This window comes from Corythoichthys intestinalis, chromosome 9 (genome assembly GCF_030265065.1).
Source record: "Corythoichthys intestinalis isolate RoL2023-P3 chromosome 9, ASM3026506v1, whole genome shotgun sequence".
Taxonomy (NCBI): domain Eukaryota; kingdom Metazoa; phylum Chordata; class Actinopteri; order Syngnathiformes; family Syngnathidae; genus Corythoichthys; species Corythoichthys intestinalis.
This window is the reverse complement of record NC_080403.1, coordinates 23,809,281-23,825,531: the sequence shown is the minus strand read 5'-3', so window position 1 is coordinate 23,825,531 and position 16,251 is coordinate 23,809,281. Positions and strand designations below refer to the sequence as shown.

At 39.8% G+C, this 16,251-nt stretch overlaps 1 protein-coding gene across 1 annotated transcript in view; it reads right to left on the bottom strand.

Moving 5' to 3' along the window:
• The window catches only part of LOC130922422 (twinfilin-2), a 44,643-nt gene extending 33,391 nt beyond the window's left edge, over positions 1-11,252 (bottom strand). The window contains exons 1-2 of the mRNA XM_057847184.1: positions 11,170-11,252; positions 8,827-9,221 (exon numbers count right to left, since the gene is read on the bottom strand). Coding sequence (XP_057703167.1) covers positions 8,827-8,923 — 97 coding nt within the window. The 5' untranslated portion in view covers positions 8,924-9,221; positions 11,170-11,252. The remainder of the gene's footprint in view (positions 1-8,826; positions 9,222-11,169) is intronic.
• Between the last annotated feature and the right edge of the window lie 4,999 nt (positions 11,253-16,251).

The following is a 16,251-nucleotide window of genomic DNA, read 5'->3' as shown; positions in this document are numbered from 1 at the left end:
AAAAGTTGTAAACCATCAGTTTAAGAGACCACCTTTTCAATCGGGATGCTACACTAGTTAATTCTATCAGTATTTGAACTCATTGTTTATTTGTGATTTATTATTGTTATTTACGTGTTTATTTGTACTTTAATAAAGTAAGTGTTCCAATATGTGTTTTGTGAATTGATAAGCATCAACAAATATTTCATTGCTAAATTAGCAAACAAAAACAAAAACAAAATTTTTTTTTTAATTAGTAGATTAGTCGACTAATCGTAAAAATAGTCAGCTGACTAATCGGGAGAAAATTAGTCGTTTGGGACAGCCCTATATCCATGTCAGATGTCTGAGTCTGCTCTAAAGTCATACAAGGAGACAGTCCAGCCAGACACAGCGCTGCCACCAGAGGGCAGTGTATCATTAATCATTAAATTATTATTCATTAAACATTATTCATTAAAGAAAATACAATACTTTCGGACTTTTTGGATTGTTATTTTGAGATTTAGGGATACTTAAACAGTTAATTCCGATTTACCCGGAAATTCGGGTTACATCGTAACTCGTTCGTAACTCGGAGACTACCTGTATATAAATATATAAATATTCTCTTTATTTCGATTTATTTTATTTAAACTTGTATGTTTTTTTTTTTAACTGCAAATATTATTTTACTTTGTTTTTATTGCAAAAAAAAAAAAAAAATCAAAGGTAATTCTTGGTGAAAAATCTTTGAAATGAATCAAAATCTGATATTTGCAAACATCTGCTTTTGGTTTGGAAAACTATGATATATTAACATCGTTGCATAACATACATCGTCCACTTTTTCTCAGCCATAACTTGTGGTTTTATACACATTTAGAGCTAAAATGCAGACCTCAGATTCATATAAAAATAAATATAAAATAGCTGACTAATTGCAAAAATAATCAATAATCAATCTACTGTCAAAATAGGTGTTTGTGGCAGCCCTGATAGCACCTAACGATCTTTTTCCTCTATGTTACTATTTTGCTCGGTGACCCCAAACAAATAAAATTGAAGCACGAGGGACGACGCAGTTGTTGCAAAGCATTGGGTACATATAAACAAGAGTCATGTGTGGTGTGTGTGACACGAGAGTCAGATGCACACATTTCCAGCGTACTTAGAAACCCGTGGCCTCACTGACCCGAATCCTACAGTTTTCAGCAGACAGCAGCTGCGTCCAAATCTTATTTTCCACTTTCCTTTCCTTCCTGTCTCTGTATCTTTTTATGTTATGCTCATTTCCTAGAAGTCAGTCCGATCACATTGCCATTAGTCACGCCAAATTACATGTGATGATGATTTTTTTGTTCTGAAAACAAACCCCTGTTTTGAAATGACTTTTATAATCAAGGCACCACTGGTATTCTTAATTCTTTCATCAATTTATTGCTTTGTTTATTTTACATGGATGCTATTTTCAATGGATTATTAGACTGGCTATAAAAGATAATCATTTCTAAGAAAACACCAGATTTTTTTGTGTTATGTAAGGCAACATTGGGGATTTTGCTAGGTTACACCAACAAATGTATTTATGTGAATAATTTTTAGACTGATGAGGAAAAAAATTCCAAGATTAAAGTTGACAAGTGGGCCCTCGAACGCCCTTTTTTCTGGAAAATCCTCAAAACAGGACGCTGAGCCTTAAAATTCACCTAAGAAAGCTACTTAAAGCAACACTAGGTAACTTTTCAGTTTTGGGCGATGTTAGCAACTCAGGTGGACAAAATCGGTAGTGTTTTGCCTTAAGGAAGACGGCGTTTCCCATGAGGACCATAGCACAGTGTCATAAAATCCCGATCTACCGGTCGCCTGCACATGGATTAACCACATTTCTGTTTCAAGCGGCTGTGTGAAGGATTAATAGTAATAAGGTAATTAATCCAGTTGTGGCTAAACAATAGCACGTTGCAATAGCATGTTGAAAATAGAAACGTTTAATTTTGTAACGTATTCCCCCACCGGTCCTCCTTTTTTTCTTTTGTTGCTCTGCCATCTTTGAATTCGCGCGAAAGCTTTCACATCGACTTCCGTCTCTATAACGAATGGGGAAAAATGGAAGTGACGTATGCCGTAAAGCAGTCGGTACATTTGTAATTTTTTTGTGTGGCAGGGTTCCTGTCACCCTCCTCAAAGTTAATTAGTCCCTGTGAAAGCAATACAGACTCACTCAATATATATAAGAGGTGTCATTCAACTAGTTGTCAGTTGACATATGACATATGTTATGAAAATATTTTATAAAGGTTAAAAAGTTAGCTATGGTTGCTTTAACCCTTTCAGGGACAGTGGACAGCTCTTCAAAAGTTGACACTAGGCATGTGCCGGTATGAGATTCTGACCGTATGATAACCTTAAGCAAAAATATCACGGTATCATGGTATTGCAATTAAAGCTCTAATATACTGGTCCTTCTCAAAAAAATTGCATATTGTGATAAAGTTCATTATTTTCTATAATGTACTGATAAACATTAGACTTTAATATATTTTAGATTCATTACACACAACTGGAGTAGTTCAAGCCTTTTATTGTTTTAATATTGATGATTTTGGCAACAAAGTGAAGAAAACCCAAAAATCCCTATCTCAAAAAATTAGGATATCATTAAAAGGTACTCTATAGAAGCTGCTAACCTAGTCATCTGAATCAACGAATTAACGCAAAACCCCTGCGAAAGATTCCTGAGGCTTTTAAAAACTCCCAGAACCGCAATCATGGGCAAGACTGCCAACCTGACAGCTGTCCAGAAGACCATCATTGACACCCTCAAGCAGGAGGCTAAGACACAGAAAGAAATTTCTGAGCGAATAGGCTGTTCCCAGAGCACTGTATCAAGGCACGTCAGTGAGAAGTCTGTGGGAAGGAAAAAGTGTGGCAGGAAACGCTGCACAACCAGAAGAGGTGACCGCACCCTGAGAAAGATTGTGAAGAAGGGCCGATTCCAGACCTTGGGGGACCTGCAGAAACAGTGGACTGAGTCTGGAGTAGAAACATCCAGAGCCACCGTGCACAGGCGTGTGCTGGAAATGGGCTACAGATTAAGCCTATCACAATATGCAATAATTCCATTTATCGCGCGATATATAAAAAAGAAGGCGGTAATTTTTCCGCTGCGATTTATCGCCTCACGTGCACGTGCGTGCGCGCGTGCGGCAGACGTGCTGTTAAAAGTTCGGATTCCTCTTTACCAACTGCGCAAAATGCATCTTCGTTCCAGGTCCGGCAAAAACTAGCGCCGGAGCCAATCGTTCCCATTATATCCTATTGTTCAACGTATACGGCCACGTCAGTGCTCCGGAGTGACTGTGGACCATCTACGGCGCGCCGGTGCTGTTGACGTGTGGCCACTCCCGTCAGGAGTGACATTTCACGCGGGGCGGCTATTTTTCAGCACAACGCCGGATATTTACGACAAAGTCCGCCAAAACATTGTTACCGACTTGGCTGCGACGAACAACATCGCTTTGACAACGAACAGCTGCGAGAAATTAAGAGCGCCGTGCTTCAAACGCGTCCTGTTTATGAAAGTCGATTGTCAAATGCTGGTTGTGAGTAGTAATGAGCAGAGGTGACTTCAGCGGCGCTTGCTAACTTTTTCAATGCGCCCACACACTAGATATCATGAAATTGCAAACTAGATGTGCTACGTCCCATGCCATTGGCTACGTGAGCCCAGACTGATTATGGGACTCGTAGTCCATATACTACATCGATGAATTCTAAACTGTCATGACTGAATGGAAGTTAAGAAGGCCAAATCAATCCATACCATTGACTATAGATAATGTTGCAAATATTGTTAATTCAGTACGTGACACAGATGGATTCGGACCACAAATAGGATGTCTTGCTCATGTAGTAAACCTAGCTGCTAAGAGAGCTGTAGCAATCAACAGTGTGCCCTGTCTCACTTTACAAACAGTAAAGATTGTTCTCAGCACTTTTATATAAATTTTTTTCATATCAGTAAAAAGTAAGCACAGAAATATTATGCACTAAAATGCATGTTTATATGATGGCAATTTAATTTTTGCTCGTTAGCAGCAAAAAAAAAAAAAAAAACAACAACAAAAAAATGAAACAAAAAATATAATTGTTATTTTTTTACAGAGCATTAAATGTATTGAATCGGATCCAAAATCGTGTCCCCCGTATCAAAAATCATACCGAACCTTGACTTAACTGTATCGTTGCATCCCTATGGAACACCATTGCAGAAGCTATGACGGGAAAAGTTTTCATTTGCCTAAATGCTTAAGTTATTAAGTGCATTTTTTTTTTTTTTTTTAAACACATTTTATTTATTCTGTGTTTCTGTGCGGTATCAATATTGTTGATTTTTACTTAAGAGGGATGGTCTATTGTTTTAGTTGTGATTTCTTTAAGAGTATTTTTGAATTTGAGAGTAAATATTTATCGCATTTAAATTGGTGTACTTAATCTATTAATATATACTGTATTCTCACTGTGTTATTGTAAATTGGTTAAAAAAATATATTGGGGGGGGCGCAATAATATCGCAATAATTTATAAGAATAATTATCGCACACTAAAATTTGTTATCGCGACAGGCCTACTACAGATGCCGCATTCCCCAGGTCAAGCCACTTTTGAACCTGAAACAGCGGCAGAAGCGCCTGACCTGGGCTACAGAGAAGCAGCACTGGACTGCTGCTCAGTGGTTCAAAGTACTTTTTTCAGATGAAAGCAAATTTTGCATGTCATTCGGAAATCAAGGTGCCAGAGTTTGGTGGAAGACTGGGAAGAAGGAAATGCTAAAATGCCTGAGGTCCAGTGTCAAGTTCACATAGTCAGTGATGGTCCGGGGTGCCATGTCAGCTGCTGGTGTTGGTCTGCTGTGTGTTATCAAGGACAGGGTCAATGCAGCTAGCTATCAGGAGATTTTGGTGCACTTCATGCTTCCATCTGCTGAAAAGCTTTATGGAGATGAAGATTTCATTTTTCAGCACGACCTGCACCTGCTCACAGTGCCAAAACCACTGGTAAATGGTTTACTGACTGTGGCATTACTGTGCTCAATTGCCCTGCCAACTCTCCTGACCTGAACCCCATAGAAAATCTGTGGAATATTGTGAAGATGAAGTTGAAAGACACCAGACCCAACACTGTGGATGAGCTTATGGCCACTATCGAAGCATCCTGGGCCTCTGTAACACCTCAGCAGTGCCACAGGCTGATTGCCTCCATGCCTAGCCGCTTTGAAGCAGTCATTTCTGCGAAAGGATTCCCGACCAAGTATTGAGTGCATAGCTGATATAATTAATTGAAGGTTGACTTTTTTTTGTATTAAAAAACACTTTTTTGTATTGGTCGGATGAAATATGCAAAATTTTTTAGATAGTGATTTTTGTTTTTTCTTGACTTTTTTGCCAAAATCATCAATATTAAAACAATAAACGGCTTGAACTACTTCATTTGTGTGTAATGAATCTAAAATATATGAAAGTCTAATCTTTATCAGTACATTACAGAAGATAATGAACACACAGCAGCAGCACAGTAACAAAGTGTTTAGCACATCCACCTCACAGTTCTGAGATCAAGGGTTCAATCCTGGGCTCTGGCCTCCCTGTGTAGAGTTGAATGTTCTGCCTGTGCCTGCGTGGGTTTTCTTCGTGTACTCCGGTTACCCCTCACAAACCAAAAACATGCATGGTAGGCTGATCGAACACTCTAAATTGTTACTTGGTATGAGTGTGTGCGCGAATGGTTGTTCGTCTCGTTGTGTCCTGCGATTGGCTGGCAACCAATTCAGTACCCCGCCTGCTGCCCATAGTTCGCTGGGATTGGCTCCATCGCCCCCGTAAGCATAAGCGGCTCGGAAAATGAATGAATACAAAACATATTAGCAAATTGGAACATAAGAATAATGCTTAGTTTAAATTTTAAAAATTAACAAAAAATGACTGAAATGTTCTAAATAAAATAAAAATAAATGCAGTCCTTTAGGTCAGCCTAAACCCACAGCCAAAGCTCAACATAATTAACATCAGAACAAAAATAATTGAAATATTTTCCATAAAAACACGTGTGTATGACTTGTATCATGTTTTCATTATACACACTCTTTCTAAACACTGACTGTTTCCAGAGAGGAAAAAAACACCACGTTTTACCACCGCTAGACACACTAAACACACTGGCGTTAACTCTCGTAGCTGGTCGGAAACGTTCATGACAGTGTTAACTAGAGGTGGGAATCTTGGGGCTCAAAAACACATTTGAGCACATTAGCTCAAAAATTGTTCAAAATCCTCTCAGGCTAAAACAAACTACTATTTCAGTATCAAGTTATCAGTTCAAAACAGTAAATAAAATACTCCAGTCCCCATTCTGTGTCAGCAGCTTTAAACTACATTCAGTTATTTTAATGTTGTGAATCAACCGGTAAAGTTGTTAAAATTGTTCTCGTTATTCCATAATTCCCTTCTGTCAACTTTTGACATGTGAAAGTTTTAAAACTATTTCATCATTTAAAGATGGATTCAAGTCAAGATTTTGCCGATTTAGGAGTATTTTATATAAAAAGTTAATTAGGTTAATTAGGCTACAACAGAGCCTTCCAGAGAAGTCTACTGCTTTCAGATGGCGGCTGTTTTCTAACGCCGACAAGTCTGTCATTTCGCATCTAGTTCTACAGTATATATATGTGCATAGAGATATGTGATATCTACCGTAGCATTATTTGGCTGTGTGTTTGTTGCAACAAGCAACTGCGTGTTGTTTGTAGCGGCTGTCGGCCGCAGTCAGGTATTACGTTTTTTTTTTATCTGCCGGCATTAGATGAACACGATATTTACTCTCGGCCCGTTTCTCATTGCGTCCCGAAGACCGCGCTGACTGTGTTTTAGGTCTGCTTTACCTGGTATAATTAAATAATCGGAATTTGGATGTTTGTGAATCTTTCTCGAATCTTCCACGGGCGAATTGCGAATAATCTAAGAATAGGAAATTTCGCACGCCTCTAGTGTTTACTAACCTTTAATTTTGTATAAATGCGAAATCATATTAGAGGTATTGCCTCCACGGCAGCCACCCTCCGCAAACATGTTTTACATGTCGGTTGGCCCTCCTCCTCTAAGCCACTGTGGTCTGTAACTTTTCTGTAGCCGAAGTATTCCCATACCAACGATTTTGTTTGCTTTGATGGGGGAAAAAAGTTCACCTCTTCCAGCCATCGTGTAGCACAGCTGACTCACTGACACTAAGCAACAACCTTTGGGGGAGAGTTGAGCCTTACAGCTGCAGGCGAGGGATTTCTCCATGCATTTTTGGGACCCAAAAAATAGCGGTAACACTTTATAATAACTATCCGTTTTACTAGTTAATAGATCATTAGTAAACTGTTGATAAATGATTTATTATTGATTTGTGAAGTATTTGTTAACAGTTTGTTAAGCATTGACAGGGTGTGCTTAGCCTGAAACACGGTTTGTGTAGAAACGTTTCAAGTTTTTGTGTGTAACGTTTGGCATTTCTATCTTTTCAGGTTAAGAAATGCCGTTCACTTCAAAAGAAAAGGCATTTTGATAAGGCATTTTGCAGGCAGCGCTCATGTTGCACATTTATGAAAATCTGCCATAGAACCAACAAATATTTGTACTTTTCTTTGTATATTTGACCAATAAAACTTATGACCTTCAACATAAAGTGTATATAGTTTTATTAAGATCCATCAACTAGCATGGGCATTTAGAATGGGGTAAACCATATTGGAACAGCCTGTAAATGCTTAACAAACTGTTAACAAATACTTCACAAATCAACAATAAATCATTTATCAACAGTTTACTAATGATCTATTAACTAATAAAACTGATAGTTATTATAAAGTGTTACCAAAATAGCTAATACCTTAGGGACTCTACGACGGTAAATTTTTGCGATTTAGAAACCTTGACGTTTTCATACCTCGAAACCGGTAATCAGCACATGCCTAGTTGACACTTAAGACCTTTAGGTGCAAGTGACTATTTTTAGTCTTTAAAAGACTTAAATATTAGCAATTATTATTACATTATCATGTTTTAATTGTTAATCATTATTATATTACTGTAAAAGCTAAATAATTAAGTTAAAATTAATATAAAAAGAAATACACTCTGGTTACTACCCCAAGTAACACTCTAAAGTAGATTTTTCCCCCCATTGTAGTAAACTCCTTGCTTGCCATCGACGGCACTAAACTTCCAATCCATTTTGACTGGTAGAGGCAAAGTGGATGAAAAACTACAGGAAGTGACCTATGGGAGAGCAAAGCCATAAATTGTATTTTCTAGTAGAAGAATGACATTTATAAGTTAATGCCCAAAGCGTTATTTAAAAAAATAAATAAATAAATTTAAAAAAAAAAAGAATTTTGTCATTTTTAACAATTCTGTTTCTGAAACATTTCAGAAATTTGAAAAAACAGCATATCTAACAGATGACGATGTTGATCCATATTTTACATTTTCATCGATTCCATTCAAAATTTGCTTGACCAATCGATGTATTGTCATCCAACTAATACATTTTCATGCAAAATTTGGTGACTTTTTTGGGGGAGCACACTTCCAAAAAGTCAAAGGACTGGAATTATGACAAACAGCAATTCCATACATAAAGGCCCCGAATGAGCTTTCACACCTCCTTTCAATGGCATGTCCTTATAATTTGACTCTTGAGCCCAGGAATTCACTCTTGAACCCAAAATTCCTGTTCACATTCAGGCAAAAATTCAAAGATTGAACTAGCAGCCAAGCCAATGAAAACCAACCAACACCAAATGTCACACTGGTCACTCACCGTCTTGTATGCGCACTTTAATGAGGCGCACCGCTCCCCCTCTTGCCCGGGCCAGAAACTCTCTCAGCTCTGGCGTCACCACTAAGGCCAGAAACATGGCGGCTCAAGCAGCTGCGAGCGGCCGGGTCTTCCTCCAAACAGGCCCGCAAAAAAAATCTCACAACGAGTTACAAGAGGAAAAAAAACAACTATACAAAATCTACGATTTACTGTGTCAAATTGAAAATGTGGAAGTTTTGTAGAGTTGTGAGGGTGTCAGGGACCTTCTGGGTGTGCGAGATAGGACATCGCTCGAGTAACTGGGACAGTATCGTGTGCACACAGACTGGGAAATATGATCACCCACCCTGACCACCAAATTTAGCTCCCAATGATAGTCCAGTCATGGTGCTGACCTGTGAAAAAAACATACAAGCAACCAACCCACAAGTGGAGTGATGTACAAGCAAGTCTTGAACTTGTTTGCTCGGAATTAATATCGATAGCAGTCAATTGATCTTTCATTGTAAATTTCAGGGAATCTCTTTTTATTGGTCATATGGACCGTCATTAGATGTGCTTTTTTTAAATCAGGGCGCTATTCAATCCTCATTTATCAACTTTTACTGTTCTTTTATTTGGATTTTTTCAAGTACATATGATTGTCTTATTATTTCAGAAGTTTAACCCTATCATGCTTGAGTTAAACAGGGCACTCATTTACGTAACTGGTTACCATTGACGATGCTAGAGGTCCAATCCATTTTGACTAAGAGGGGCAAATGATATATATTTTACTAATGTCATTTCAAAATAAACATATTTTATGTAATGTTTTCTTATGTCGAAATTGCAATTATATACTTCAAAAGCAAAATAATGTGTATAAAGTCAATACTTAAAATAGCAACGATGAAGCATTGTAATGGCAAAGTCCTATAAAATTGTTTTTATGTCAATTTTTTTTTTAATTAAAAAAATTATTTTCAAAAAATGGCTTAAATTGATATTCCAATGTTATATAACACATTAAAAGAGGTGACAGCAATTCAAAAGTTAACACAAATAACAAAACCTTTTTGTTTTAAAGAGCAAGTGACTATTTTTGTCATTTAAAAAAACTATAATCATTGAATTTTTTTGTATTTTTTTTCCTATTATAAATCAATTTATAAATGATTACAATGTTAATGAAAAGATATTCAAAACTACAATCAGCAATTTCTGGATAAATTACAATCGGGATTTGCTGTGGTAGATACAAATCTATCAGGTAGCTTTCTGTAGATTTGGGGACATTTCAAGGATACTTCCTATTGATATCAGGTCACTTCCTGTTGATTTGGGGGACATTTCAGGGACTTGTCCTGATGATATCAGGTCACTTCCTGTTGATTTGGGGACTTGTCCTGCTTATGTAAGGTCACTTCCTGTTGATTTGGGGACATTTCGGGGACACGGCCTGTTGATATCAGGTCATTCCCTGCTGATTTGGTGACATTTCGGGGCAACTTACTGTTGCATGGCAGTCTGGAATCGACTTACATGGGCCCCAACTGAATGTCAATGGGCTGTAATGGTAAGCGGTCAAAAATAACAACAACCATGGATGTTTTCCTGATACTGAAAATGAAGGGGAAATGTTTGCCATTTGAAATTAATGGAATGACATACATGGCCGTCAGTTACATCCCACTAGAAATGAATCGGCAAGGTTTTGGCAAATTTTGGGGGAACTGTAGGTTTTTGGAAAGTTCTGGATACAACTTTTATGCCCTTCACCGTCCTGGAATTTTGTTTTAACGTGAAATTATGCGATTTGGTAAAAAATTGTTTGAAAAAAAAATAAGTGTTGACGAGCGTTTGGGGGGGAAATTGTTGGGGGGGGTTTAAAAAAATACCCTGCGTCGCACGAAAATTCCCGTCATTTTGATATGTGCGGCACGCTGACAAAATACCATTGAAATTTTTAAAAAAAAAAGGAATTACAATCTGGGCCTTTGCCTTAAAACCCCATCTAATGAATAAACACATACTGGTTTAGGGCCCAAATTACACTCTAAGGTGGATTTCTTTTTTTCAATAGTATTTAACACATTGTAAATCAAGGGTATAGGTTTGGTCTCAACATAGGTAGGGATGATATAACAGCTTAACCTGCATGTACACTTTTTGCTGGGGCTGGGACCAGTGTTGTTAATAACGGCGTTACTAACGGCGTTATTTTTTTCAGTAATGAGTAATCTAATTAATTACTTTTCTCATCTTGGCAACGCCGTTACCGTTACTGAGGCGGGAAAGACGTGCGTTACTATGCGTTTCTAAGTTGGTTGAATAAAAAAAGTCTGAGAGAAACGGACTCACGGAGACGAGAGAGCAGAGCAGGAGTGGGGAATACGCCGTAGCAACCGCGATGCTAGGTGGCTCCAATAATTCCTGACTGTAGCCATATCCGACAAACTACGCCCACATGACACGGTAGATATCATATTAAAGAACAAGATGCAAAGGTCAGACACAGCTGCATTGGCAACATGTTTTAAGGACTACATGCGTTAGTAAACGGCCGCCATCTTAAAGCAGTAGTCCTCTCAGGAAGGCTCTGATGTAGAGATCCTTCCTAGCGAACCTAAGTAACTTTATATATATATATATATATATATATATATATATATATATATATATATATATATATATATATATATATATATATATATATATATATATATATATATATTTATATATATATATATATAAAATGCTCCTAAATCGGCAAAATCTTAACTTAAATCTATCTTTAAATGATGAAACAGTTTTAAAACTTACACATGTTTAAAGTAGACAGAAGGGAACTAATGCAATAACGGGAGCAATTTTAACAACTTCAACGGTTGATTCACAACTTTAAATGACTTCCACACATAGCAAAGGTTACTATCTAGTTATTGCAATATCCTTGTGTCTAGTTAAGTGGAGGGTAAAGAATTGGGCTAGGGCCAATTGTCCCCCAAACCCTTTAAACTTCACATTGCGTGACCTTTTTGTTTTTTTTTTTTGGAGGAAAAAAAAAAAAGAAAATTATCACTAGTTACTTTGCCAAGTAACTAATTACTCTTACATTCAGGTAACTGAGTTACTAACGCAATTACTTTTTGGGAGAAGTAATTCTTAACTGTAATTAATTACTTTTTTAAAGTAAAATTAACAACACTGGCTGGGACATTAATAAGACCAAACAGATTGGGTGAACGGGGTCATGGCTACTTCTCTAACGAATATGAACCTAATTAATTGATAGGCTAAATGATATAGCAGCTTAACCTGCATGTACACTTTTTGCTGGGGCTGGGACATTAATAAGACCAAACAGATTGGGTGAACGGGGTCACGGTTTCTTCTCTAACGAATATGAACCTAATTAATTGATAGGCTAAATGATCAAAGCAACAACAACAACAAAAAAATCTGTATTGACTTGTTCTAACTTTCATGTGAATTACTCCAGGTGATACATTGTTCGATTCAAACCTATGTTTTCAAAAACTACTGAACAAACATTTTGAGAACTTCCAGAATATATGTGGATTTTATTAGGAAATTTAAATTGCAGTATTTGAACATAAATTATGTTAACATACACAATAAATACACACTTGGTATTAATCTCTTAACTATCAAGGAATGCAAAAATTAAACATTTGTCTTAACACCACTCAACATTCTCTGTCTAAATGAATTAACATGAATGAAAAAACCTTAGTCAGATTATAACAAAAAATAAATGGAGCCCCCCGTCAGGTAAAACACGACTGCTTTTGTCTAAAAGCAGAGCTAAACGCAACAAAAAATGAAAATGTTTTACAGTGTATTACAAAGGTGAGTACACCCCTCGCATTTCTGCAGATATTTAAGTTGTCTTTTCATGGGACAACACTGACAAAATGACACTTTGACACAATGAAAAGTAGTCTGTGTGCAGCTTATATAATAGAGTTAATTTATTTTCCCCTCAAAATATAGCATTAATATCTAAACCCCTGGCAACAAAAGTGAGTACACCCCTTAGAAACTACATCCCTAAATGTCCAAATGGAGTACTGCTTGTCATTTTCCCTCCAAAATGTCATGTGGCTCATTAGTGTTACTAGGTCCAGGTGTGCATAAGGGTCAGGTGTGTTCAAATTTGTAGTGCAGCTCTCATACTCTCTCATACTGCTCCTTGAAAGTTCCTACTCTGAGGATCTTAAAAGACGTATTGTTGCGTTACATGAAGAGGGCCAAGGCTACAAGAAGATTGCCAACACCCTGAAACTGAGCTGCAGCACAGTGGCTAAGATCATCCAGCGTTTTAAAAGAGCAGGGTCCACTCAGAACAGGCCTCGGGTTGGTCGTCCAAAGAAGCTGAGCGCACGTGCTGAGCGTCACATCCAAATGCTTTCTTTGAAAGATCGCCGCAGGAGTGCTGTCAGCATTGCTGCAGAGATTGAACAGGTGGGGCGTCAGCCTGTTAGTGCTCAGACCATACGCCGCACTCTACATCAAATTGGTGTGCATGACTGTCACCCCAGGAGGAAGCCTCTTTTGAAGACGGTACACAAGAAAGCCCGCAAACAGTTTGCTGAAGACATGTCAACAAAGCAATGGATTACTAGAACCATGTCCTATGGTCTGATGAGACGAAGATTAATTTGTTTGGTTCCGATGGTCTCAAGCATGTGTGGCGGCGACCAGGTGAGGAGTACAAAGATAAGTGTGTCATGCCTACAGTCAAGCATGGTAGTGGGAATGTCATGGTCTTGGGCTGCATGAGTGCTGCAGGTGTCGGAGTGTTACATTCCATAGAGGGAAACATGAACTCCACCATGTACTGTGAAATACTGCAGAAGAGTATAGTCCCCTCCCTCCAGAAACTGGGTCGCAGGGCAGTGTTCCAGCATGACAATGACCCCAAACACACCTCCAAAATGACCACTGCTTTACTGGAGGCTGAGACTGAGGCTGAACCCAATAGAACATCTTTGGGGGATCCTCAAGCGGAAGGTGGAGGTGCGCAAAGTCTCCAATATCCGGCAGCTCCGCAACGTCGTCATGGTGGAGTGGAAGAGCATTCCAGTGGCAACCTGTAAAGCTCTGGTCAACTCAATGCCCAGGAGAGTAAAGGCAGTTCTGGATAATAGTGGTGGCCACACAAAATATTGACAGTTGACATGTTGTATGTTAATATTGACAACTTTCACTAAGGGGTGTACTCACTTTTGTTGCCAGGGGTTTAGATATTAATGGCTATATTTTGAGTTATTTTGAGGGGGAAATAAGTTAACTCTATTATATAAGCTGCACACAGACTACTTTTCAATGTGTCAAAGTCAGGGGTTAAGTTGAGCCGGATCATGCCGGAACATGTTCCAACAACTCTTGAATTTGGATTCCACGTGTTCCGGGACTTACTTAGTATGATTCGGCACCTCTTGTGTTTTCATATTAATGATAATTTAGCACAGAGTGATATAGAGGAGAATGCAAAGTGATGATTCCGATGAACTCATCATCATCATCATCATCACTTGCTACCCTTGCGCCCTCTACCATAAAGAACGCCACGAACCACCGCGCTTCACAGAAAGGAGCACACATTGAATAAGACTGGAAACCACCACTCTAAGTCATGGTTGCCCAAACTTTTCATCAAGCATTTGGGCTGAACGGGAAACAGTCGCTTTAAATTGTAACGCTTGCTAAGTAAAGCTTGGCAGCGAAAATAACACAGGAACCTTGACGCCTTTTACCCCCTCATTTTATTCTCCTTTCCGCCACCCTAATGCAAAACAAACAAAAAGTCACTTGCGGGCGGCTATGCAGTCCATCAACCGGAGCGTCGCACTGGCGTACCAATAGGAGCCCCGCGTTGACGCATAAATTACCGTGCTGATAACAGCCCCGGTGATGCTACAATATAAAAACGTTTTTAAAAAATGTCCATCCATCCATTACCTTCCGCTTGCTCCGGGTTCGGGTCTCGTGAATAAAATATTAAGATGCATAGATACATTTACAGAACATATACAAGAATTTTTTTTTTTTTTTTAACCTGTCCTGCTCAGCTGTTTGACACGGAGAATAGGAAGTCTAAGTGCCCGGATAGTCTGAAAAGTTTTAATGTTTCACATTGAGAGTCTGACATACTCCCTTTGTGATCATTCAACATACCTCATTTATTATGACAAAACAGCGAACAGGAAGAGGTTATGGGAGAACAGAAGAAAAGAAACACAACCCATCCCTCCTCCCGCAGCCCAGCAAAGGAGCCATCGTCCCCCCCCGGAATCCAGGGTGGTCCCCCGGGCCACCCGCGTGCCCATCTACCGGCCCTCGGGGATAGCAAGAGGGGACGCACCACCAACCCCACACCCGTCCCCAACTCCGTCTGCCCACCCGGGCCACGAACCACCGCCGCAGCCCCCCAGCCGACACAGCATGTCAGGGGGCCCCCAGCAGCCCACCAAGCCCAGGGCAGGGCAGGGTCCCCCGCTGTAGCAGGCAACATCCAGCCGATACGCCGCCCAGCCAGCGATCCGCGGCGGAGCACAGGGCGGAAACCCCGTTAGAGAAGAGAGGGGAAGGCGGAAGCAGGAGAACGCCGAGGAGCCGCCGTGGGGCGACGCGAGACCGGAGCCCTGACCTCCCCCCACTCCCGCGGCCGGCAGCCCAGGCAGAGAGGAGGCCGCGCCTCGGGAGCCATGCCATAGAAAAAAAATGTGGGACCCACCTACCACCCTATTACTGTGGCTGCCAGGTCCCCGGCTGGCAGCCATAACCCAGCACCGTGATGGGATTGTGAGGGGAGGGTAGTGCAATGTATGCATTAAAATAGGAGCTCTTGGCTTGGGGCAGTGGGACCGCAGCATGGAAATTCAGCCCAGCTGCCTGTCCCACCGCCCTTTGCCAGAGCTCTCCTGTGGAGTATGATGTGTGTGGTGCGTTAAAAAAAGGCGCAGGGATGGTAGGGCCTGCCGTGAGGAGGTAACCGTGAGGCACCCACCCACCAGGTCCCAAACATCCCACAACCTTGGTGTGTGATGCATTAAAAACAGGGGGGAGCCAGGCCAGGACTGTATGGCCCCGTCCCAACTCTCCCCGGAGAGATGAATGAGTATTGCATGTTGTTTCCAATCTGCACTTTTGGTTAGCGGGGCTTTCAACTCCGAACCATAGTAAAAGTCAACACCGCGCTTCCTTTCTCTCCCCCATACGCTCACCCACTTCTTCTTCTATGGCAAATTGGCAATGCCTGTCACACTGAAACGGGACAGCGGCCCCTTGGAGATGCTGGTAACAATGTTGTTTATAAAAATGCTACGTCATTTGAAAGCGTCAGAGATTTGTTGATACACTCAAAAGCTGCACCAACAAATCAGCCACTGACCTAAATTAGAAAAAACCTTAGGA